The 24840-nt window shown below is 41.5% G+C and overlaps 1 protein-coding gene across 1 annotated transcript in view; it reads left to right on the top strand.

Moving 5' to 3' along the window:
• Nucleotides 1-24840, top strand: part of xkr4 (XK related 4) — a 57623-nt gene that overhangs the window by 19958 nt on the left and 12825 nt on the right. The window contains exon 2 of the mRNA XM_079613141.1: nucleotides 20605-20804. Coding sequence (XP_079469267.1) covers nucleotides 20605-20804 — 200 coding nt within the window. The remainder of the gene's footprint in view (nucleotides 1-20604; nucleotides 20805-24840) is intronic.

Here is a 24840-nt window from a genome sequence, read left to right as displayed (position 1 = left end):
GGTGTCCGTTCCGGTTCCCGTGAAAATGTCCATGCCGGTGTCCTTTTAAAGTAAATCAAAAACAATGTTCTGGTGTCCGTTCCTGTGACCGTGCCAGGGTGTCCGTTCTGGTCTCTGTGCCGGTGTCCTTTCCGGTGTCCGTGCCAGTGTCCTTTCCGGTCTCCATGCCGGTGTCCTTTCCGGTCTCCGTGCCAGTGTCCTTTCCGGTCTCCGTGCCGGTTTCCATGCCAATGTCCGTGCCGGTGTCCTTTCCGGTCTCCATGCCGGTTTCCAGAGTTCGTGCCAGTGTCCGTGCCGCTGTCCGCTACAGTCTCCGTGCTGGTCTTCATGCCGGTGTCTTTTCCGGTCTCCGTGCATGTGCCAGTGTTCATTCCGGTGTCCGTGCCGTTGTCCTTTCCGATCTCCGTGCTGGTGTCTGTTCCGGTGTCCATGCCAATGTCCATGTCTGTGCCGGTGTCCTTTCCGGTGTCTGTGCCATTGTTCTTTCTGGTCTCCATGCCGGTGTCCGTTCCGGTCTCTGTGCCAGTTTCCATGCCAATGTCCTTTCTGGTGTCCGTGCCGGTGTCCTTTCCGGTGTCCGTGCTGGTCTCCGTGCCGGTGTCCGTTCCGGTCTCTGTCCTTGCCGTTGTCCGTGTCCGTTCCGGCACCGACAAAAAACGTGAATTTGACTGTCCGTACAAGTCCGTGTCCGTGCTCGTTCCAGTGTCCGTTCCGTTGTCCGTGCAGGTGTTAGCCTATATTGTAAAGTGTTACTATGAATTAAAGATATAAATTCCTTACAATTTAGAGTTGGACATGGACTTAATATTTAATTTGACTAGATGTATTTCCCCAAGCTAATAACACTTGCTATGGCCTTGGATAAAAACAAATAACATTGTCAGACTCAGAATGCGGCTAAAATCGAGTTATACTTTTATTATAGTTAAGCTTAACTCGCATGTTGCCAAAAGTTTTACAGTAGCATGGTAGGATAAATGTAACTTTTCCGTATTCGCTTAACGTTACCTGCTGCTCGTGTAGTTTGAAGACTCCCGGCGAACGGCTGCAAACGAAACTCCGCCTACCACTTCACCTCCGCCAAAAGCTTCCGCCAAAAAACATTTTTATATAATATTTTTTTTGTATTAGCCTATTATTGTTAGTGGCAAAGGTGTATAAGTGTATTGTTATTTATTATAATATTTATAATAATTATTATTACTATTTACAATTATCAGAGAGGGGCACAATACTTTTTAGCATAATATAATTTTTAGCATCTATTACTCCAGTCTTCAGTGTCACATGATCCTTCAGAAATGCTAATTTGGTGCTTAAGAAACATTTTTGCGGAAACTTTCGGTGTCGTTGGTGTCCATTCTAGTGTTCTAGCAAGTGTCCTTTCCGGTGTCCGTTCCTGTCTCTGCCGGTGTCCGTGCAAGTGTCCTTTCCGGTGTCCATTCCAGTGTCCGTGCCGGTCTCCGTGTCGGTGTCCGTGCCGGTCTCCATGCTGGTGTCCGTTCTGGTTTCCATGCCAATGTCCCTGTCGGTCTCCGTGCCGGTTTCTGTGTCCTTGCTGATGTCCGTGCAAGTGTCCGTTCCAGTGTCTGTGCCGATGTCCTTTCCGATGTCCGTGCTCATTCCGCTCCAGTGTCCATTCCGGTATCCGTGTCTTTTCAGGTAACCTCTCCAGTGTCCGTGCTGGTGTCTGTGTCCTTTCCAGTGTCCATTCTGGTCTTCGTGTCCTTGCCGGTGTCAGGGTCCGTGTCGGTGACGGAACAGACGGAACAGAATGGACACGACACCGGAACCGGCACGGACACTGGTACTGGCACGGAGACCGGAACATGCACCGGAACGGAGAACGGCACCGACAAAAAACCACCAACCAATAAGAATATGCATGTATCCTGTATATTTCAGCTGGCCTCGACACATCAATATTAATCATTTTGTAAATCGCCTGCTGTTGTTAAGGGTTGTTGAATTTGTTATTCATGGGGCTGTGGCCCAGTATCCTGCGTTTCCTGTGGGGCTGTTAGCTGAGAGTGTGGTGAAGGTGAATCAGGCAGGATGAGTGAGTCGAGGAGTGCTGTGAGGCCACTGGAACGTGCCTGGATGTTACCACAGGCTGAATGTAATTTTCGAAATCACTCATGTGTACACACACACACACACACACACACACACACACACACACACACACACACACACACACACACACACACACACACACACACACACACACACACTATCTTTCCTGCTCTCTCTCTCTTTGCGTTCTCCCAGTGTTTCCCTCACACATCCATTTCTCTTAATCAGAACAGGGAATACACACTGTTTGAGAGAAATCCATGATTGATTGAGTGTGATGATGAAAAAATATTTTAATTTGAAAGGTAACTGCTGACTTGAAGTTGTTCTCTATGCCATGATAAAATAGTCTATCTGTTTACAGTTCTTAAAAAAAACAGCACTGTATTTTTTGTCTCAAATATGGGCATTATGGCCAAATAAATTATTTGTTCTAAACCCGTTATTATATAGTATTCAGCCCGACATCATGACAGAATTAATTTGATATAAATCCCCAATTGACTAACTTATATTAGCCATGTTCATTAAATTAACAGTTCAAGAAGATAATATGATAGTTACAAAATCTCTTACTGTTCCATTAAGCCGTCAAGTAATTTTTTTATCAGGAGTGGACTGATTTGATGACATTTCTTTCCATAAAGTAGATAATAAAGTTTTTCAACTCACATGTCATGGTTACATCTAAACGCTGTGGAGCTTGTTGGCTGGAATTTATTGATATAGCAGTGATGATGCCATTGTGTAGGATTTTAATAGGATTGGTAGTATCTTTCCTACATATATTTATGTTGTATATATATGTTATATGTTGTGATGTTGCAAAATTATTGGTCTTGTATTGCAAGCATATATTTAACTATAGCCATTTTACTGCACAGTGACTGTGTGCTGATTCCTATGTGTAGCAGATTGAAGATAAGACACATGACGAGTGTCGTGACATTGTCAAGGCTGCTGTGATGCAGCATTTGAATGACATAGCCTAGAACTTAGCTGAAAAACCTAAAACATCAACATTATTCTTTTGCTGCCTTCCATTCACTGGTATTTCCTCCAGAAAATGTAAAGGAGATAGTTTATTGTTTATGGGACTTACAGGACAACATGTGTGTGCATCTATGAGTGAGTTTTATGTACAATCAGAGAGAGAGAGAGAGAGAGAGAGAGAGAGACCTCTATTTTGACAGTCTAAACATTTGAACATGTTAAGGAAGTCCTTTTTGCGAGTTTGCTATAAACCTGTCCCTCACCAGTTTCTTAGTATGGTTTAGCCTGAAGGGACTGGCGTTCTGTGCATTTAATGAGGGCTACATTTGCCATTGAGGGAGCATACTACCCAGCAGCCTCTGCACTGGGCTGTGTTTGGTCACCGCGTCACCGCGTGCCTGTCATCTTTCTCTCCATTGTTCTTGCTATCTCTCCTTCATTTGAGAACTGTGGTAACAACGCGCTGTCACACTTCTTCTAATGCCACAGCTGAATCTTCCTTTGGCATGAGCGAATGACATGGTTCTGTGAATCCATGACTTCCCGACTGATCTATTTTAGACCAACTACGTATCAGACAACCAGAAACTCAGTTCATTCTCCACCCTCCCAATTAGCTTTTTTGTGAGATTTAAGCTTCTATTACACAGCATGAATAACTGCTATGTGCTATCATTATTAATCTCACAATTAAAGGATATTATACAGTCATTTTTAAATGTGAGCTCTTGAAAGCCAAATCGCATTTGATTGAATTATGTCTGGGGTGTGGGTGTGCGAATAAATTCAAAGGAACTGAATGTTTATTATGAATCTATTAGGCTATGTGTTTAATCATTTAAATTCCCGAATTAGCACTTTGGGCCTGTTGTGAATTCATCCGTACAATTGTTGCTGATGATTTTATTTTATTTAGCTGGCCATGTTGCTGTCAGTCATGTACATTTTTCCACCACAATTTTTTTTTTGCTGCTGCAGTTTACCCTCACAAGCTTCTAACTTATGTCCCTGCAGTGACTGGTAAATGCAGGAAAGATGGGCCGTGTCAAGAATTTATTACACAGCAATATTCAGCGTCGGTGAGTATTTATGATGCGTCGTGTGCCAGTGACCTTCTTTTCGTCATAATGCAGCAAAAAGCCAGGCGTAATTGTTGAATAACAAGGTTCAATTGATTTGGAATGAGTCGGTCCCTCTTGGCAACTAGATAGCAGACATTTATCATTGGATGAGCTTTGGGCAGCTGTGTAAGTATATTGAATTCTGGCCTCCTGTCTGCAACGAGCCTCATGGGCCATGTGGATGTTTAGATTTTCAGTCCAAATTTATATCTGCTGCCATGCTAGAGTTTTACCTATGCCCTGAGACATTCTATTATACCCTACAGTCAGTGCCAGCCCTACTGAGGAGACCAGAATAAGCTGGTCGACTGGTTGTGTTGGCATGTGGACCATGTGTTTTGGATTCTGGTCTCCAGGGTTTATGTTCAAGGTTTGTAAGCCCATCGGGTTTATCAACTAGCTTGCTAGTGAACAACATATTTGTACTGGTCCAACAAGAACTAAAGTAGGACTAACCACCATAAACTAGCCTTTTGGAATAGTAAATTAAATGTCATGTATATTTTCATTTAAATATCAAAAATAACGTTAAATGTTCAATTTATAACGTTAAATGTTCAATTTATAACGTTAACTGTTCAATTGCAAATACATTTTCAACAGTGATAATAATAAGAAATGTTTTTGAGCACCAATATAGCCTAATTTCTGAAGGATCATGTGACACTGGAGTAATGATGCTGAAAATGTTGCCATTACAGGAATAAATTACATTTTAAAATATATTAAGTTCTCTCTTAGTTCCCCTGTAGTCAATAATTGTGTCCCTTAAAACTCTTCTTTGATAACCAAAATTACATATTTAAAGTTTTTTTTTTCCATGAAAAAAAACTTCACGTCTTAAAAAAGCTTGAATGTAACTCTACACCCTTGCCTCATTTAGTATAGGCTACACGGTTCTATGAATATGGAAATTAGCCCAGCATCCACTCATGTCAGCTCAGAGATCCACTTGTTGCCGATTACACGTTGACGTGATTGGTTACAAGGTAGTTTGTGACATCAGAAACACCAGCGACTTCAAACCCCGATTTCGACTGTCTTTGGTTCACTTCAGTTTTAAGGAGAAAATACTCAGCAATGGTGTTGACTTATGATTTTGCACATGGTTAGTCTTAAAGCATATTAAAAACACCACATAGATAAACAGGATTGTGTGTTTAAAGGGATACTTCACCGATTGGCATTAAGCTTTGTATCAGTAGAAGTATTTTCAAATGGCCGTGCTTCCCTCCCTCATTGTCACATTGTTAATGTGTTTTCTGTTGTGTCCATGGACTTTTAGGTTGTTTTTTCTCATTCAGTGTTTTTCTTCCTCTCTGTCGTCATTTTCATTAGTTCATTTTCATCACCTGTCTAGTTAATCAGTTAATCACCCTTCATTGTCTTCACCTGTCGTCACTCGTTGTCATCTGTGTATTTAAGTTCCTGTCTTTCACCCTTCAGTTGTCGGTCAATGTTTGTATATGTCATTGTGTATGGAGAGTGTTACCCTTGCCTGTACCAGTTTTGTTTAAGTTTTATTATAGTAAAAGTTTGAATTGGAACTTTGGGCCTCAGCCTGTCTTCATCCGCACCATACCCGTGACAGATTGACCGACCAAAAACGCTATGGAGGCATTTCTGTTTAATCAGAATGGGAGTTCTTTGGAGGAGTTTGTGGAAGTTTACCTTCATCTTCATCTGGATGTTTACTGGGAAGAGGAGTTTTTGAAGCAACGGTTCTGGAGAGGACTTGATGATCCACTAGCCCAGATATTGCTGCTCAGGGACTTAGATAGACCTTTTATTGAGTTTATGGACAGAGCACTTTGGGTGTGTGGTTCCTCACTCACTGTGGGAGACGTCCAGCCAGATCTTGAGCCCGCTGACCCTGCGCCAGAGCCCTCGTCGCTGCCCAGCACAGAGCCCTCATCGCTGCCCAGCACAGAGCCCTCATCGCTGCCCAGCACAGAGCCCTCATCGCTGCCCAGCACAGAGCCCTCATCGCTGCCCAGCACAGAGCCCTCATCGCTGCCCAGCACAGAGCCCTCATCGCTGCCCAGCACAGAGCCCTCATCGCTGCCCAGCACAGAGCCCTCATCGCTGCCCAGCACAGAGCCCTCATCGCTGCCCAGCACAGAGCCCTCATCGCTGCCCAGCACAGAGCCCTCATCGCTGCCCAGCACAGAGCCCTCATCGCTGCCCAGCACAGAGCCCTCATCGCTGCCCAGCACAGAGCCCTCATCGCTGCCCAGCACAGAGCCCTCATCGCTGCCCAGCACAGAGCCCTCATCGCTGCCCAGCACAGAGCTTCCTGCACCGCTGGTCCCGTCCAGCCCTGAGCTTCCTGCACCGCTGGTCCCGTCCAGCCCAGAGCTTCCTGCACCGCTGGTCCCGTCCAGCCCAGAGCTTCCTGCACCGCTGGTCCCGTCCAGCCCAGAGCTTCCTGCACCGCTGGTCCCGTCCAGCCCAGAGCTTCCTGCACCGCTGGTCCCGTCCAGCCCAGAGCTTCCTGCACCGCTGGTCCCGTCCAGCCCAGAGCTTCCTGCACCGCTGGTCCCGTCCAGCCCAGAGCTTCCTGCACCGCTGGTCCCGTCCAGCCCATAGCTTCCTGCACCGCTGGTTCCGTCCAGTCCAGAGCTTCCTGCACCGCTGGTCCCGTCCAGCCCAGAGCTTCCTGCACCGCTGGTCCCGTCCAGCCCAGAGCTTCCTGTACCGCTGGTCCCGTCCAGCCCAGAGCTTCCTGCACCGCTGGTCCCGTCCAGCCCAGAGCTTCCTGCACCGCTGGTCCCGTCCAGCCCAGAGCCTTCGCCGCTGGTCCCGTCCAGCCCAGAGCCTTCGCCGCTGGTCCCGTCCAGCCCAGAGCCTTCGCCGCTGGTCCCGTCCAGCCCAGAGCCTTCGCCGCCGGTCCCGTCCAGCCCAGTGCCTTCGCCGCTGGTCCCGTCCAGCCCAGGACCGCCTTCGCCGCTGGCCCCGGTCAGCTCAGAGCCCTCTTCGCCGCTGGTCCAGTCCAGTGCTGACCTCCCCAAGAAAATTTTGGGGGGGGGCAATAAGTCCTCTGAGGGGATCGTGGAGGCCCTGCCGCCCGAAGGGTCCTCACCGCCATGGCCGCCCGAAGGGTCCTCACCGCCATGGCCGCCCGAAGGGTCCTCACCGCCATGGCCGCCCGAAGGGTCCTCACCGCCATGGCCGCCCGAAGGGTCCTCACCGCCATGGCCGCCCGAAGGGTCCTCACCGCCATGGCCGCCCGAAGGGTCCTCACCGCCATGGCCGCCCGAAGGGTCCTCACCGCCATGGCCGCCCGAAGGGTCCTCACCGCCATGGCCGCCCGAAGGGTCCTCACCGCCATGGCCGCCCGAAGGGTCCTCACCGCCATGGCCGCCCGAAGGGTCCTCACCGCCATGGCCGCCCGAAGGGTCCTCACCGCCATGGCCGCCCGAAGGGTCCTCACCGCCGTGGCCGCCCGAAGGGTCCTCACCACCGTGGCCGCCCGAGGGGTCGTCTCCGCCGTGGCCACTCGAAGGGTCCTCACCACCATGGACGCCTGAGGGTCCGACTGCTCCGCCATGGCCACGCCCTCATCCTGCTCCGCCCTGGCCACCTGCACGTCCTGCTCCGCCCTGGAGGCTTCCTGCTCCAGATCGGCCACCTGTCCATCAGCCTCCAGGGCGCCCACCCTCCCACCCCTTTGGATGTTTTACGGCGCGAGGACGCGCCTGGGGGGAGGGGGGGGTTCTGTCACATTGTTAATGTGTTTTCTGTTGTGTCCATGGACTTTTAGGTTGTTTTTTCTCATTCAGTGTTTTTCTTCCTCTCTGTCGTCATTTTCATTAGTTCATTTTCATCACCTGTCTAGTTAATCAGTTAATCACCCTTCATTGTCTTCACCTGTCGTCACTCGTTGTCATCTGTGTATTTAAGTTCCTGTCTTTCACCCTTCAGTTGTCGGTCAATGTTTGTATATGTCATTGTGTATGGAGAGTGTTACCCTTGCCTGTACCAGTTTTGTTTAAGTTTTATTATAGTAAAAGTTTGAATTGGAACTTTGGGCCTCAGCCTGTCTTCATCCGCACCATACCCGTGACACTCATGTCCTCCTGAGATGAGAGATTTATGTATTTTTTTTTGCTTTCTGTAGGCTTAAAACTACAGCCAGTATTAGTAGCTAGTTCCGCATGTTTTCAACCCGCCCATAGAGGGTGGGATCTCACGCACAGAATGTACAAAGTGTCAGCCATTTTTTAAGCTAAGCTAACAGGCTCCACCTCACTCTGTGGAGAAAGCTGAGTAGTAGGGGTGACCATACGTACTCTTTTTCCCGGACATGTCCGGACGGAATTTCAAGATCGCTCAAAATGTCCGGTATTCGGCTTTTGCTTTCTACAGTCGCCATTCATTATGTTTACATGCACACCTTTTGTTTAAATCGGACTGAATTTATTCCGATTGGTGAATCTGAATGTTTACATGAATGCTAAACAAGTGATCGTTTGATGTGCGTTTTAGCATTGCTAATAAAATTCCTGTGTTTTCGTCTCGGTCAGGATCCGCGTGAAGCAGAATGTTTGACCTGCAAAGCTGGCACGTACGTGTCAGTGTCAAATAATGTTAATATAATGAATGGCGACTGTAGAAAGCAAAAGCTGAATTTTTGTGCCATTTTGAGGGATCTCGAAATCTGGTGCGCAAATCCGATGCTTGTGGCTACCTGTACGAGCCGCAATACAGCGAGGAACAGTTGCGGATGATGGAGGAACAAGAGGCGGCCGGAGCAGCTGCTGCAGCAGAGGAGCAAGACCTGCTTGGCAGTCAGGAGGAAGAGCCCGGGCAGACTCGAGCTGGGGCGGACTAACTCGTCACGGAGACTCACGACAAAACGGCGTCTTTTCAGTTTCGAGTCAACTAGTAGCCTAGTTGTATCATTTCTTCCGATACTGCCCTCTGCAACCGGTAGGCGTGGCTTGGGAGTGGCCTCGTAGGGCAGCGAAGCAAGTGCATTCTGGGAGTTGTTGTCTTCCACATGAGCCAAAAATACATTTTCTGGCTTTTCTCAGTCTAGAAGGCTCCAACTTCTAAAATAATTCCACATTTATATTACATAAATGACCCAATTTAAATACATAATCCTCTTTCCAGCGGTGAAGTAAATAGCCTTTTAACTCTAGTATAGCTTCATTAGCTTGGCTTGGTATGCTGAATAAAATAGATTTTCCAACCGGTGTTTTCAACAGGAAGGTCCTGTGAGTCCAGAGATTACTCATCTCATATTACATGGACAGAAAAGCAGCAAGCTCAAGAGGCTTTATGCTCCAAATAAAAAAAATACAACTTTGTTTTGTAGTACAAGACCATTAAAGATCAGAGTTGTTGACTCATGTGACTTTTGAATGAAGCCATGCAGTTTGAGAAGCACACTGTACATCAACCACATGGCCTCATCCCATTCTGTTGATATGCGACCGTTTCTTATATGCCACCAGAACGTGGCATTAGTCCATCTGCCATTGTGTGACAGCATGCTGCCTACACAGTGATACTGATATTACTTTAGAGTCAGAGTAGAGCAGGCATCCTTCCATGCATCGCCAGCATATTGCTGTGAGTGTAATCTTTCACTTCTATGAGTGATGATGGCTGTTAAATCTTGGATTTATTTTCATTTTTTCTGTTTTATTTTTTTAGTTCCAGCAGATTGCTTTTAAAATACTAGTATACAGCATTGCCTGGGAATAAATCAATAAGCTAAGGTGTTTTTTCCACTGAAAGTTGCACTTTCTTTAGTTTTAGTGTGCATAAGTTGTGTGAAGACTGGCACGGTGAAGGCATTCACAGTATTATTTTTCATTCTACACTTAGGTGTAAAAAGAAGTTTGAAATACCATTGCAGCGATATACTGTTAGCGATCATCCTGACGCCGCCTACACTGTTTGGAGCCGTTTTTAGATGAAAATGTAACTGTGCTGAACACTTTCTTCTCGATAACAAAATGAACACAACAAAAATGCTTTTATAAATACAATATAGCTTTGGTAAGTCAAAATCCGGTTGATAACTTGTATCAATGTTATATCATTATATCGTCCGGCCCTAAAACTTGTATACCGGTAGTTTTTGTCAGTGTTTATTTAAAAACATCCAATTTTGCTGAATACAATTGTAAATATTTAATTGATGAGTTGTCAATACAATATATGTAGGGTTTGATTTTACCCCAAAATTCTGCATATTGACACAAACTGATAACTGCAAACCCACCTTTCGCTGCCTGGAGTCCAGTTGTTTTTATGCATTGCAGCCAAAAATCATTTGCTTATCTGTTCTGTAGCTTTGTGTAGTCTGTTAAAATACCTCAGATTTCTTGTGAAATCTATTTTTTACAGTCAACCCCAAAGTTCTTTCCCGTTTTAGATGTGTTTTGTTTGTTTTTCGTGGCATTCACGCTGAAAACCAATGCTGCCGCTCAGTCTTTTTGCCACTCCATTCTTATTTTGGACTCCTTTCTCTCAGAGCTTTCTCATGTCTCAGTTGTGCCTACTTTTATTTCTCCGAAGGCATTTTTGGAGAAACATCTGAGACAATTTTTAGGCTAAATGAGAGATATTTGAGAATCATCACAACTAAGTCTCCTGAGCTTAAAAAGAGCAACCTCTGAGCAATAAAATATTCCCATAATGGAGTCTTGAAAGAGATTGCAGCAAGACAAGAGATGTTTCTTCTTTCACATTCTCAGTTTTGACTCTTTGTCTCAAATATTTCTCATGTCTCATTTGTCTCTACTTCTATTTATCCTAAGGATTTTTCAAGACATGTAACAGCTTAAAAAAAACAGGAGTGGGGTAATGATGTATTTTATGTCAGAGAATAAAACGTGAAAATTATTTTGAGCTTGTGTTCACCACAAACCTTATTTCAGCCATTTAACCAAAAACCCATTCAAAAACAAAGTCTAAAGGCTAAAATGCTAACTCTTCTCCGTAGTTTGGCTTACAAAGTGATGTAATACCTGCAACTCTCTATTACGTAATAGCCTCGGACTAATGGCAGTCTGAATGTTTTTTATCGATATAACTTGAAGTATATAGGGGTCTTAATTCTCCCTTTGGAGTTAGTGGACCCCATGCGCTCAGCAATGAGATGAAGAGCAGGCGCTTTCCCTCTCAGGGCCTAGACTGTAGCTGTCACTCATGCAGTCCCGCTCACCTTCCACTGTAAAAGCAAAGTCCTGTTCCTCACTCACTGCTCCTTCTGTTGCCATTAACAGGTCAAGTTCTTTCAGGCGTGAAAAGTCTGCCAGGAAATGCATGTCACTCAATAACCTCAGCGTATAAACCCAAATCCACTGAAGTTATAGTACGTATAACTTCAATGGATAGAAGAGCATGATTTCATACCATGACGGACCAGTGCAGACTTATTGATTGAATTTCTCTCCTCTGAATGTCAATGAGTGACCACCTTTGAGTGAGGTATATAGTGAGGCGAGAGCTGTGTTTGAAGAGGAAGAATGATTTGACCGTAACAGATACACTGTAAACAGTGTACATAACACTTCACAGTTTCCATCGGAGCATCCTGAATCAAATTTTTTGAGCGAGCATGACTTGCATTTCTGGCTCACTTGGTGGCCTAGATAAAAAAATGAAATATCACTCTTTTCAACCACTTTTAGAGGTTTATTCTACCCAAACAAGTGATTCTTTATATAATAATAAGAATAAGAATAAGAGAAACAATGCAAAAAGAATATATACGGTAGTGCCACTGCCTAGAAACATCCTGTATATGTGTATAAACTTTTTTAATTCGCAGAGAGAGAACCTGGAACCTCAATCGAATTGTTATGAATAAACAATGACCCAATACCCATTCATAATGTAAGTGTAGTATAAGAGGGTTCATTCCTTGGTCAGGAGGATGTGCGTTCACCCTGAAATAACCATCCGCTTTCTACAGACCCTGCCATTGCTTTTTTTTATGTGGTGCCTGTTTCAAGAATAGAGTGGCTGTCCCCTGATTCAGGATCCTGAAGTCTTGTAAACACACAGTGCTGCATAGGAATACCAACAATCTTTATTAGAAGCGTCGTTACTTTCTAAAGTTGATTAGATTTATATTCTAGATCATCGGCAATGCTAACGCAGATTTGAATGTTCTGCTGTGATTGTATTTATCAAAAGTTTAGTAGACAACCAATCGTTGTCATTAGGAATTAGAACGAGATTTGCGATCTTTTAATGATTAATTGTGCAACTATTTAAAGGAATATTCCATAGTTGAATGGGTTGTCTCAGCTGTTTTTAATCCATAATGTGCCTTAAATTGTTGATGGTGAAATATTGAAGGTGAAGATCAAGAATGGAGCAAAGGCTGTTTCTAAGGTTGTGTTACATGATTGGTGCAGTTAAAAAAACGTTATAAAAATATGATGCAACTATATGACAACAACAGTACAAACAAAACTAAGCTCTCACAGTGCTGTTTTCTACTGCCTGATTGGCAGGTTAGGGAAACGCTGAGCTCCACGCTGTGCCAAGGGAGGATGCTCTTGTGAAAGTTTGTGTATGTGATGGCCAGTAGTGGCAATGGTTGGGGAGTTTAAATGAGACAGTGATGAAAAGGAACCCTCTAGCTTGAAGTGAAAAAGAGAAATGTCAGGATGAAGAGGAAGCATCTTGCACTGCCTCAGGCCTCAGATCAGCCTGACCAAACCAAAAGCTTTAATGTACAGCTAGAGACACACAGGCATGTGGTTTGTGTGATGTCATTCTCACTGGATTCCTCTAGGCAGGTGTGTGCGTTATGTGTTAGTGTGTGTTTTTAGCTTTCCAATTATAGACCTTATAGAAGTCCCCTGACCTCATTTTACACCTTGCAATTTCATATAGACCTCTATAATACAAAATATGTTTAGAAGATTATCATTAGTTAACATTTTTCTGTTCTGACTGTTCTGAATAAATTATTATTATTATTTTATTTATTTTTTGGGGGATGGGGGCAGTTTTTAAATAAAAAATTGTGATTTAATTTTATTTATCGTTATTTATTTTTAAATAAAAATAGTTGGGCTAGCAAACCAATCAACAATCTCTTGAAAAGATTTTAAAAAAAACCTGGAACCTCAATCGAATTGTTATGAATAAACAATGACCCAATACCCATTCATAATGTAAGTGTAGTATAAGAGGGTTCATTCCTTGGTCAGGAGGATGTGCGTTCTTCCACTGAGGACACAGTAGATTAATTGTATTTATGAAGAAAATGTGCAGAAGAAATTAGGTAGTCTTATATGTTAGGTAGCAAATCATTTTATGCCAGACTGCTTCGCAAACGAAGGCCAGTTAAATGATGGATTTGCACAAAAGTTGATTCTGAAAATTGGTGTTCTGTTCGTGCTCAAACTTAATATCCAGAACAAGCAAGTATCGGACTTCATGTTTTGTGAATGTTTCCAAATGGTGTTTCTGAATGTGCTTGTTAACATGCTGTTTGGCCAATGTACAGGTTTGGAGCACCTGTACAACAGTTTATAGATGATCATAACGGAACATGCTAATCGATAAGTTGAATAAATTAACTCCACAACAACTACATCAATTCATCAACTAACCATTCAGAAACATCCTGTTGAATTATAAAAGTTACTTCTTGAGTCTCTCCATCAGTGTCCGACTCCGGTTCGAACATATAAGGCTGAACAGTAAAATTTCTGACATTTTGGCTGCGTTGGATTCTGCAGTTTTCAGAGTATACGAAACACAAGCTGTAAAGGCTCTTTTAGAAATGGGGAGGGGGGCAGCAGCTCATTTGCATTTAAAGGTGCACACTGTAACGGCTTGTTTTTGCTCACACCCAAATAGGGGCAAATTGGACATTCTATAATAAATGATCTGTGGGGCATTTTGAGCGGAAACTTCAGACACATTCTGGGGACTCCAGACACTTAGATAACATCTTGTAAAAAGGGGCATAATAGGTCCCCTTTGACCTAACTACTTTTTCTGTGCTTTTAAACCTCTGCACATGGCCATCTTTCACTGACGTGTGATCTGAATGCATATATGATTCATGATTTCCTGAAGCAATTGCGCTGTTTATGTTACCCGCCCCCACCCCTCTGATTGGCATAGTGCTGAGATGCAGGAATAATCCAATCAAGGCAAGAGGATGCACATCAACATCTGTCTAATCCCATTCTGAATGGGGATTAGGTAGATAGCACACTTTGAGCAGCATGCAGTAATATGATGCAGTGGCTGGCCAGACCTCTTGGACCTATGGTTTCAGGTAGACCGTATAAGAATGGGATACATATTGCAGTGATGGAAACAGAGACTATCAGTAGCTTATCTGAAATCCAAACAGCGGCCATATGAGAGCGTCCTCTCTTAGTTTGGCCTTTAGGGTGAGTGGTGGAAATGCCAGGAGTCTGCGTGTCTGTAAGCGCATGCCTAGTCTGCAGCCCACTTATCTGATAAAGAAGCTGGACAGACGCCCACTCTTAAGGTCATCCGGAAGATCATACTGCGACCCTGCTGCTCTGCACTACTTTTGTCATGGTGGTTTTCCTTTGAATCGACCACTACTGATATGGTTCCCATGATGACAGAGCCAGACAATATCATCTATAGACTTGATTTGCCATTATTACTTTATTTTGAATAGTTTCTTTGGGTGAATTGTCCTTTATTTGAGAGGTTCATAAACACTTGTTTATGTTTATAGCTGAACACTGCATGCTATCTGTACCTACACAATGTAAAGGCAAGGCAGTATCAAGAAAATGGCCACGGTTTTGATACCGTGAACATCCAACATGACAGATCTAGAACAGTGTTTTCTGAACGGTCTTATGTAGCCCCACAGCCACATCAGTAAGACACAGTGCATTCATTGCAGCCAAACCAGAAATGTGCTCCATACACTGGTTAGTGAATACCATCCTGAATGATCATTCAAGTTATTAAAATGGCCCTTATTACAATAACTCACTAAACACAAATCACTAAAATCAATACTGTGGGTGAATAACAGACTTGAGCGTCCTCTCAAATGGAAGCAGTTTGGGAAATAGTGTTGGGAAATGGTATCATTTATTTATTTATTCATTCATTTATTTTCATTTATTATTACTTTTTGTAAATTCTTTCAAATTAAATCTTTAACAGTCCTAATTATTATTATTATTATTTTTAATAGCTACTGTTTTATAGATTTATATCTAGTTCAGTCATGAAACTCTAGATTGTTGATTGTTCCTTTACATGCAATCTGCAAGCGATCACATCATTGCTGATTGGCCTCTGCTGATCCTGCTACCAGGGAGAATGCTTGCTCAGCATTCAAATAGTCTGATTCCGTGTTTGCTTTAGGCTAGTCCAGCTGCACAATATCATATTTCCTCTAAAACCGTCCACCTCCCCCAGCTCCACCTGCTTATATCTGATACGGTATGTATGTATGTCTATTCACGCAGCAGCAGCATGTCTGTGTATGTATTGGCAGCAGCAGTAGCATCAATAATCAACAGCAGCAGCTCCGTAGAAGATCTAGTCCGCCAAGACCAAATACATTAAATGGGTTATGTATTTGCTATATGCATGGTTGCTTCCTGTTTTGCGATAAGCTAGCTTGAGCATTTCTGGTGAACTGTCAGCTGTCAAGATGTCAATCATGGAGCGCAGATAAACTGATCATCTCTTCCTATTTTCTACTAGCAGGAATTAAACATGAATGAACATCAGACGATATGTTGAAAGATATTATTTCAAACTTATTGAAATGTATCATGTCTAGTTATCGCTCAATAATGTTAAAAAGGTTGAAATTTACTTCTGCGTCTGATGTTCATTAAAGCTGTAAGCCAGTCAAGTTGGGCAAAAGAAAGCAATAAAACACAGGCAATCACATTTTATAAGTGAACCAACATCAAATAACAACACGGACGTATGAGTGGAGTATCACAGCTTTTATACCGAAAGACCAACATATCTTGTGTAGAAATGGATTGATCCATTTTATTTATGATCCATTTCTTTCATTGTTGGCCCTCAGTGGGGAAAGTGTTTAAACTGATGATCGAATTTAATTTTGCTGAGGAGGAACACTGAGGGACGCAACAGTACTGTTCTCACAATGCTGAAATTAAAACGTCATTTTCTTCTTGTTTTACATGTAAACAACGAAATTGCTAGGCCTGAATATTTACCATATTCTGATTATAAACTGAGAGCCCTATTTTAACGATCTGAAACGCAAGTGTCAAAGCGCAAAACGCAAGTAACTCTGTGGGCGGATCCCGGCGCTGTTGCTATTTTCCCGGCGGGATAAACGACTCTTGCGCCTGGCGCAAATCTAAAAGGGGTCGGTCTGAAGTAGCTTCATTATTCATAGCTGTGGTTTGGGCGTAACGTGAAATAAACCAATCAGAGCGTCCTCTCACATTCCCTTTAAGAACCGGCGCGCTTGTTCCACGGCGGATTGCTATTATAACGGCGGATTTGCCAGCGCACGCCAGGAGCGGTTCACAGCCAGGAGACCGACGTTCTCGTCAGGGCCGTAAAACACAGAGAAGTGACATTGGGGATGATGGGAGAAACACACACAAATTAGCTTCGGTTAAACAGGCGTATCATTTGGGTAAATGTGTAGCCTAATCTAGATTTTTTTATTTTTATCTAGATAGATCTTTTTCACATCTTCACGGACACAACAATGATTTCCCTCGTGTGTTAATATTTTTCCTTGTAATAATGTATGATTTGCAAAAATAAAAACTGCTGCGTCTGTTTATAATTATTAGAGAATCAAAGTGGATGCGCGTTAACACGCTACATTATGGCAGAGCACGCGCCCTTAAAATACCATATCACTAACGCGCAACGCGCCACTGTCTTTAGACTGTTTTTTTCCTGGTCAGTGGCGCAATTGCTTTCTAAAACTGGAAAATAGCACCAGGGAAGTTTTGCGCCGGAACACGCCTCCTCTTTGCGCCGAACCGCCCCCGCGAGCGCAAGTTCATTCCCTAATTTACCGACGTGCGTCTGTGGAGGGAAAAGTCCGCTGTGCGCGGGTGCAAAATAGGAATGATACATGCATCGGTGTTCAAAGTCAATTGCGCTGGGTGCAAGATAGGGCCCTAAGTGTTACACTATGGATGCTGTTAAAGCTACCTCAGAAAATTGAAGATACCGCCACACCAACAAATGACTTTTCCCCGGAAGTTTTCCAGTTGGCTTATATTATTGTGGAAGTTCGTAAGGACGTTCCACGCATATTGCTAAAAAAAATTTGACATGCAAAAGGTCATTGTACTATTAAAACATCCTGTAAGTTTTAGATCTCAAAACTGATTTGTTAGTCCAAAAACAGCTCGTATTGAAACCAAGATCTGAAAAGGACTAATTTCGGATTGTGTTACATTATGACGTAATAGTGCTACTAAAGTCTGCATGCAGAATCAGATTAAGGACTCTACATCATTGCATCTTTGGCCCCGGCCACTGACGCATTATTGAGAAGAGTGATCCTGTATCTCTCTCAAAATAGTTGTCATGATTGAAATAAATGTAATTAATTTTTTTTTTTTTTTTTTTTTTTACAATTGCTATTCATTATAAATTTATGTAATCAAGATTCAAGATTCTTGAACAAGATTCAAGAAGTTCATTTTATTAAGTATACTTCAATAAAGTTCAAGTATACTTTATGAACTAAGTATACTAATATCAATGTACTAGTAGTATACTTGTAAGTATACTATTTCAATACTACTTGGCCCACTAAATTGGCCCACATTTTAGTGTATAAAAGTATACTTTTAAGTGGGTAAGTTTCATTTAAAAAGATTATGCACACATAATCATTTGACAGCTCTCATATTTTTAAAGTCATAAATTATGGTATAGAATTATCAAATCAAAATAAAATAAAAACATTCCAAATACATCCTTCGAAAATATGCAGAAATAGACTAGAAGATGTTGATATAGTTCCTTCTACACATTTTTATTCAAGCATGTTTTCCACAAACACGAATACCTAAAGGCAATATTGCTGTATTATTCTGATACGAGGGAAGTGCTTCACGTTTACCTTAGTGAAAAATGTTTTATGTCACTAAGTCAACGTATCCTTTATCTTTTGCTTGTAAACTCATTGCCTCTAAATTGATTGAAGTTGGCAAGTAGTGTACTATAAAATCATGCTTTGCATACAAACGATCAAAGTGAAAACTGTAGCAGAGAGAATCTGGCAGACAGAGTGGGTGGCCGCCACTCTCAAAGAAATCAATGACAAAACATTGCAAACAAGACTATATCCCCATAAGCATTTGTACACATTGTGTTTTTTTATGTGTGTGAATGTCTTCATATTCAATACAAATTCTGTTGATTGCCAGTGGTTTTGTGGATTTGGGGAAACTCTTTTGGTAAAGAAACAGATGATGTAGTGTTCTTATCATCCTGTCAATGAATCTCTGGGGAGAGAATAGGTGTGGTGAATGAAAGTGTGTGTCTGTTCTTGGCTGGATGCCTATCAGGGTCAGAGGGTAAACTACAAGGTAGGGATTGCTGGAGAAAGTGCAGGGATAGGTCACTTGGCAAAGGCACACCACTGGAAGCAAATGCCTTTAGCACCACACTAACCCACAGGCCACAGTAACTCACCATTCACCAAAACATTATTATTAGTTTTTAAAAGACCTTTGTGTCGCTTGTACATTTAAGAGTGTGTTTGCTTGCGACAGACTGTGATGTTAAGGCTTTGCTTTCCCTGGAACTTTCTGGTGATTTGTTGCAAAGAGGCCAGTGTTGCCATAGCAATTCCTACAGATTTCCCACCTTTTTGCTAGCCAGACTTTTTGAAAGTGAATTTGTTTGAGATTATTGTTGAGTTGGTACCATGAAAAATAGATTCGATTTCAAAATGTAATGACTTCAGATGCTAATTGGTGTTAAATAAATAAATAAAGATTTTTAGTAAGTATATGATAAATTATTCCAGTGCAGCAAGCAAAAACGGTTGTACCTATTATCTTTAGGTACACGTGAACTCATGCAACAAATATAGCTGTAGCATTTAGGATATTATGTAATAGTGCTTAGTTTCTTTGTTAAATGGTAAATATCTACAGTGTATATACTATTTGAGGATATAAAGTAGAACTGTAAACCTCATCTGTATTCCCTGCCTTATCGCAAAGGTGCATATTCAAATGTTTATTTTACATTAGGAGGAAGATTAGAAAGGTAAATATAGATATAATAATTCATTTGAAATACTTGTTTTTGCACAGGAACGTTTTTACTTTAATGCAAGCAAGCTAAGACAAAAATAGAAGTACACTTCAAGTTCATTTTATTAAGTATACTTCAATAAAGTTCAAGTATACTTTATGAACTAAGTATACTAATATCAATGTACTAGTAGTATACTTGTAAGTATACTATTTCAATACTACTTGGCCCACTAAATTGGCCCACATTTTAGTGTATAAAAGTATACTTTTAAGTGGGTAAGTTTCATTTAAAAAGCAACATTTTGAACAAAAAAAAGAAAATGGTATTTTTGTCAAAGATTACATCCGGATCAGATTCACAGCGATGATCTAAACATATGGAGTAGGCTAGATCACGTCCAAAAACACCCCCAAATCGTCACAGTCATTACCTCTTCATGGGTTTGACATTTAATTTGTTTGGCAGTTTTGATTTATATGCTGTTTAATGTTTGACGATCACATTATTTTTACATTTGCATGAGCAATCTTCTACACTTGTTTCTGTGCCGGAAAATCGGCACAAAAATTCACATACTCAGAATTAGGAACAAATTTGTTTTCAAAAGATTGAATACAAGTATTTGCCAAATATACTTAGACTTTTCTTCTGTCAGTATAAGTCAAGTATACTTACCGGTAAGTGTATTTCTGAGAAGTACATAAAAAGTAGACTGAAAGTATACTTATTTTTAGTTAAGAAGTATACACAAATAGCACAATTGAATAAACTTCTTTTTTGAAAGGGTGTGCATGCAAAAAGGTGGAAGTATGGCAGTGTTTCACTCTAACAGTGACATAACTTTACAATGACAGTGTTCTATTTTTTGGTTAAATCATTGAGATGTTGTGTTGAGTCATTAGCTTTGACATTAATGTATTTCATCAGCAGTTCAAAATGGGTCCATCCACTGCATATCTTGTTTACAAAACAAAGCAGGGACCAATATAGCTGGGAACAGTCTGTCTGGTTGTAAGATCACGGAAAGAAAAGCAGACAAAACATTGAGATATTCTAGCCGAGTGTCTGCGGCGGAAGCAGATTCTGCTCTCTCATTGAGAGTTCATTGAGAGTTCAGTGAGAGTTCAGAGAGAAAGAGAGAGATTTTAAATGGGTTTTCTTACTTTCTCTTTTTTTCTTTCTTGTACAGGTACTTCCACACCATCTACCTGGGCATCAGGAGTAGGCAGAGCGGAGAGAATGACCGTTGGAGGTTTTACTGGAGGATGGTGTACGAGTATTCAGACGTCAGCATGCTCCACCTACTGGCCACGTTCTTGGAGAGCGCCCCTCAGCTGGTGCTCCAGCTCTGTATCATCATACAGACTAACAAGCTCCAGGCTGTGCAAGGTAACACAACACACACACACACACTTTTATTTGTTTCACTATATATTAGTGAGGACTTCTTATAAACTTCCATTGTTTTTCTATCAGACCTGACCCCAACCTCTAAACATAACCCTCACAGAAACTTTAGCAAAACACTAGATTTAAATATAAACATGATTTGACTGATTTATAAACTCATTTAACTAGTGAGTTCCAGCTGTGTGTTCAACAGGTTTCATCATTTTAGTGAGGGGACATTGAATAGCGAGATCATTTTGGACTCAACCTTTCAGTGCATTTTAAAAATCCATCCTTTTTGGCTTGGCTGGGAGCCACCTTTACCTGGTTTAAGCGGTCTTTTTCAACAGGGATCCCAGTATTTTATTATTCTGATTTATGTCTTTGTAAGCATGTAGGACAGTACTGAGGAGAGAGAACATCAGGTTTACTGCCATCCTTCACTTTACACATCTCATCCTGTCTGTATAACAGTGATGGAGAGGGACAGAGAGTGAGAAAAACTCAACTGCCACTGAACCTTAAAGACTGCTGCAGAGGAGAGAAGTGGAGTGCTTTTTCAAGAGCATTGCCAAAGTGGGGTTTTATTAGGGAGAAAGCAAGCTTTCAAAGCAATGCTTTTTGGTGGGCCCCCTTTTTGGGGGAAGCACCATTTTTGGGGTATTGTGAAAATTAATTAACTATGGAATTCTGAGAGAATATTCATAACGTTGTTTAGCATTCATAAAGCACCTTTTGTTCATTGATGTTATAAATCCTGTAGTGTCAGCCACAGTCCATTTAACTGACTGTCGGATGCAAGCAGGTCTATAATACCTGGAAAAAGCCATCTATTAAATTTCCCATTCATTTCAATAACAGTTACTCCACTGACAAATGACCCTCTGGAAGAATGTGATTTGAAATCTTGCTCTTGGGCATGTGAGTTCCAGATATTTTCCCCCCATTATCACCAGGGTCTGGTTTAAAAAAATCCCTTAAAGGACAAGTTCGGAATTTTACACTTAAAATTTACACTTAAATTCTCTCTCCTCAGTACGCTACCACAGAAACCGAAAATTCTCGGGCCAGCAGCATGTGTCCAAATTTCAATCTTAACCGTTCTTTTTAATGAGAAATGATCTGAAAATAGGGCTTTAAGTGTAAAATACCAAACTTGTCCTTTAAGGTAAGAAACCTTTTTGAATGAAATATCACTACGATTTTTTTAACTTAAGGTTTTTTTAACAACCACTGAGCTGTAAATGCCATGTGACTGCTCACACTGGAGATGCAGGAAAGTGACGTCCTGACAAGACTAATTGGCTAAAAACTGACCCGGCCAGCTATAGGCCAATCGCGCTTAAAAATCTTGATAGAAAAGTAATTACTAAAGCGTTGGCTACTCGGCCAACATTTACCCTATGTCATTTACCCTGACCAGACCATATTTATCCCGTATAAGATGTCTTGAAGTGGGGGGCAGGGAAGCTCTTATTAGTCTGTATGCTGACAATGTAATATTGTATTTGCGGAAGATCAGTTCCCATTCTCTTCGATTTAATTATTTGTGTAGGCTATTGGGGTATACTATTATTCTATTGAAGAGTAATTGTATGCCTCTCTTTGATACTTTTAATCCTGTTTTGGGGATTTTTATCTTGATATTTAGGGATCATTTTATGTATCTCTGATTGACAATCCCAAAGATCCAAAATTAATATTTAAGTTGAATTTTGTGGAGTTTCTTTCAAAACACAAACTATAGAAAATTAATTTAAATGAAATGAAATTAAATTGGTTTCTCTTCCTATATTCCTATATCTTTGTTAAAATCTCCCTATTTTTCTAACCTCTGCCTTCTTTATGGAACTGGATTCTATAATCCTGTTTTGATTTTGAAGATTCACCTCCAGAAAGTCTGTAGGTGGTTTAGGTATGCCAGTAATATTGCTTTAATGTTCTGGCTGAAGGGGGCACCAGGTAATCTGACCCCTTGTGAGTACAAATAAAGTCTAACTTTGCTGTTGGCACCTCTTTAACGGCAATGCTGTTCTCTAATAAGGATAAGCCCAAAGCATTGAATAAACTATGCTTTGTTAGAAAGACCAAAAAGTGTCCAGGGAGTTCAGTCAGATGTTTGAAGGTGACCTTTGGGGTCGGGAATTCAAATAAATGTAGAAAAGAGACAATCCAAGGCACTCTTCTTCAAAATTATTTAAAAGCCTTTATTTTACTGGCTATTTCATAATAGAAAATGAAAAGACATGGGGAGAAGCAACCCACACGTAGCGGCGCAAAGCAAACAGCCTTCTTCAGGGTAAAGAAGAACTATGCTTTGTGTTGAAAAATTCAGTCAAAGTCTTAAATCATGTGAGAAGTGAGAAGTATGGATAGAGGTGAGAAGACCTCTATCCATACAGCAATCTGTTAACAATCATTCTTTTTTACCCCTGTGGTCTGATAGAACTTACCACGTCTGGAGGGAGAAGGATGTACAGTAGGTTCCATTCAAGATATTTGTTGAGGGGTGGTTTGCATCCTTTAGTCAGTTAAAGGGAGAGTTCACCCAAAATTTCTGTATTCTCCATTGACAGCTACACAACTACCACTTTGACGCTTCAAAAAGTTCATAAAGAGATCGTAAAACTAAACCATATGAATTTAGTGGTTTAGTCCCAATTTTCTGAAGAGACTTGATCGCTTTACCTGATGAACAGATTTCATTTAGGTTTTTATTCACATTTAAACATTGATCAGCGAACATGAACAGAAGCTCAACCGAACTTGCATGACGCTCTAGAACAAACCTCTTTGGTTCATGCGGGAGCTCAAACATAGGACATGAGAATGAACCTCATTGGTTCTCATTGGCTCCGTTTACCGCAACTGACGTGTGAGTTGATGAATGTTTATATGTGAATATAAAAGCATATATTAAATATGTTCATCATATAGTGTCTCTTCAGAAAATGTGGACTAAACCACTCAATTCATGTGGATTAGTTTTAAGATCTCTTTATGAACTTATGAAGATCTTGATTTGTGTCCTGAAGATGAACGAATTTAAAGGATAATTCCGGTATTTAACACCTTGAGTCTATATTGTAGTTTGTTTTGGATGAACAAGAGTGGTGGACAAATTTTTTTTGACTGGTTCCTCTCTCGAGTTTTTGACTATAATAGAATTGGCCATGGACCCATTTAACATTGGAGTCAATGGGCATGTCCGAAAATGTCATTAAAACAGCCAATAATGTTCGTTTACAAAACTGTTAAACTCACCGAGTGGATAGTGGTGTTCGTTGATGATTATAAACAATATATCGTCGCAATATATGATTCCAATCCGTTTATTTTGCTATAGTGGAACTATTTTTTCAGACACTTCACAACCGTGTAACTTCCGCTCAATATTTGAATCTGAAGCGTTAGCACACTCCCGACCACTTGATGGCGATAACCGATGTTCATGTCTCGCGGGACACTATCCACTTTTCATAATCCATGTTACAAGTAACAATTAATGAAGGTTTTGTTTGTTTATTTCGCTTACTCTCCCGGAGCACAGTTGCTCTGCTCGCTAGCCTTATGGGAAACGGAAGCGAGCAAAAAGACTACATCGACCAAATGTAAACAGCCCCCTTTCCGTTTCCGGTAGCGCATTTATATTAACGAGCACTCAGTCCTTCAACAGAATTCAATGGGATTTTACAAAATGACGAATAAAACACGACAGAAACTGTATTTCGCAACACTTTTTGTTTCTGGAACATCAACTAACATCACTAATCACTCTGTGAGTTGCACAGTTTTGAAAACTAATGTTAAAGGTTTTTTTAATTACATTTTCGGACATGCCCATTGACTCCAATGTTAAATGGGTCCATGGCCAATTCTTTTATAGTCAAAAACTCGAGAGAGGAACCATTGTCAAAAAAATGTTGTCCACCACTCTTGTTCATCCAAAACAAACTACAATATAGACTCAAGGTGTTAAATACCGGAATTATCCTTTAAGTCTTATGGGGTTGCAACGACATGAGGGTGAGTAATG

Source organism: Phoxinus phoxinus (assembly GCF_949152265.1).
Source record: "Phoxinus phoxinus genome assembly, chromosome: 5".
In the NCBI taxonomy this organism is placed as follows: domain Eukaryota; kingdom Metazoa; phylum Chordata; class Actinopteri; order Cypriniformes; family Leuciscidae; genus Phoxinus; species Phoxinus phoxinus.
The sequence above is the reverse complement of the archived record's forward strand: the minus strand, read 5'-3'. Positions and strand labels throughout refer to the sequence as shown.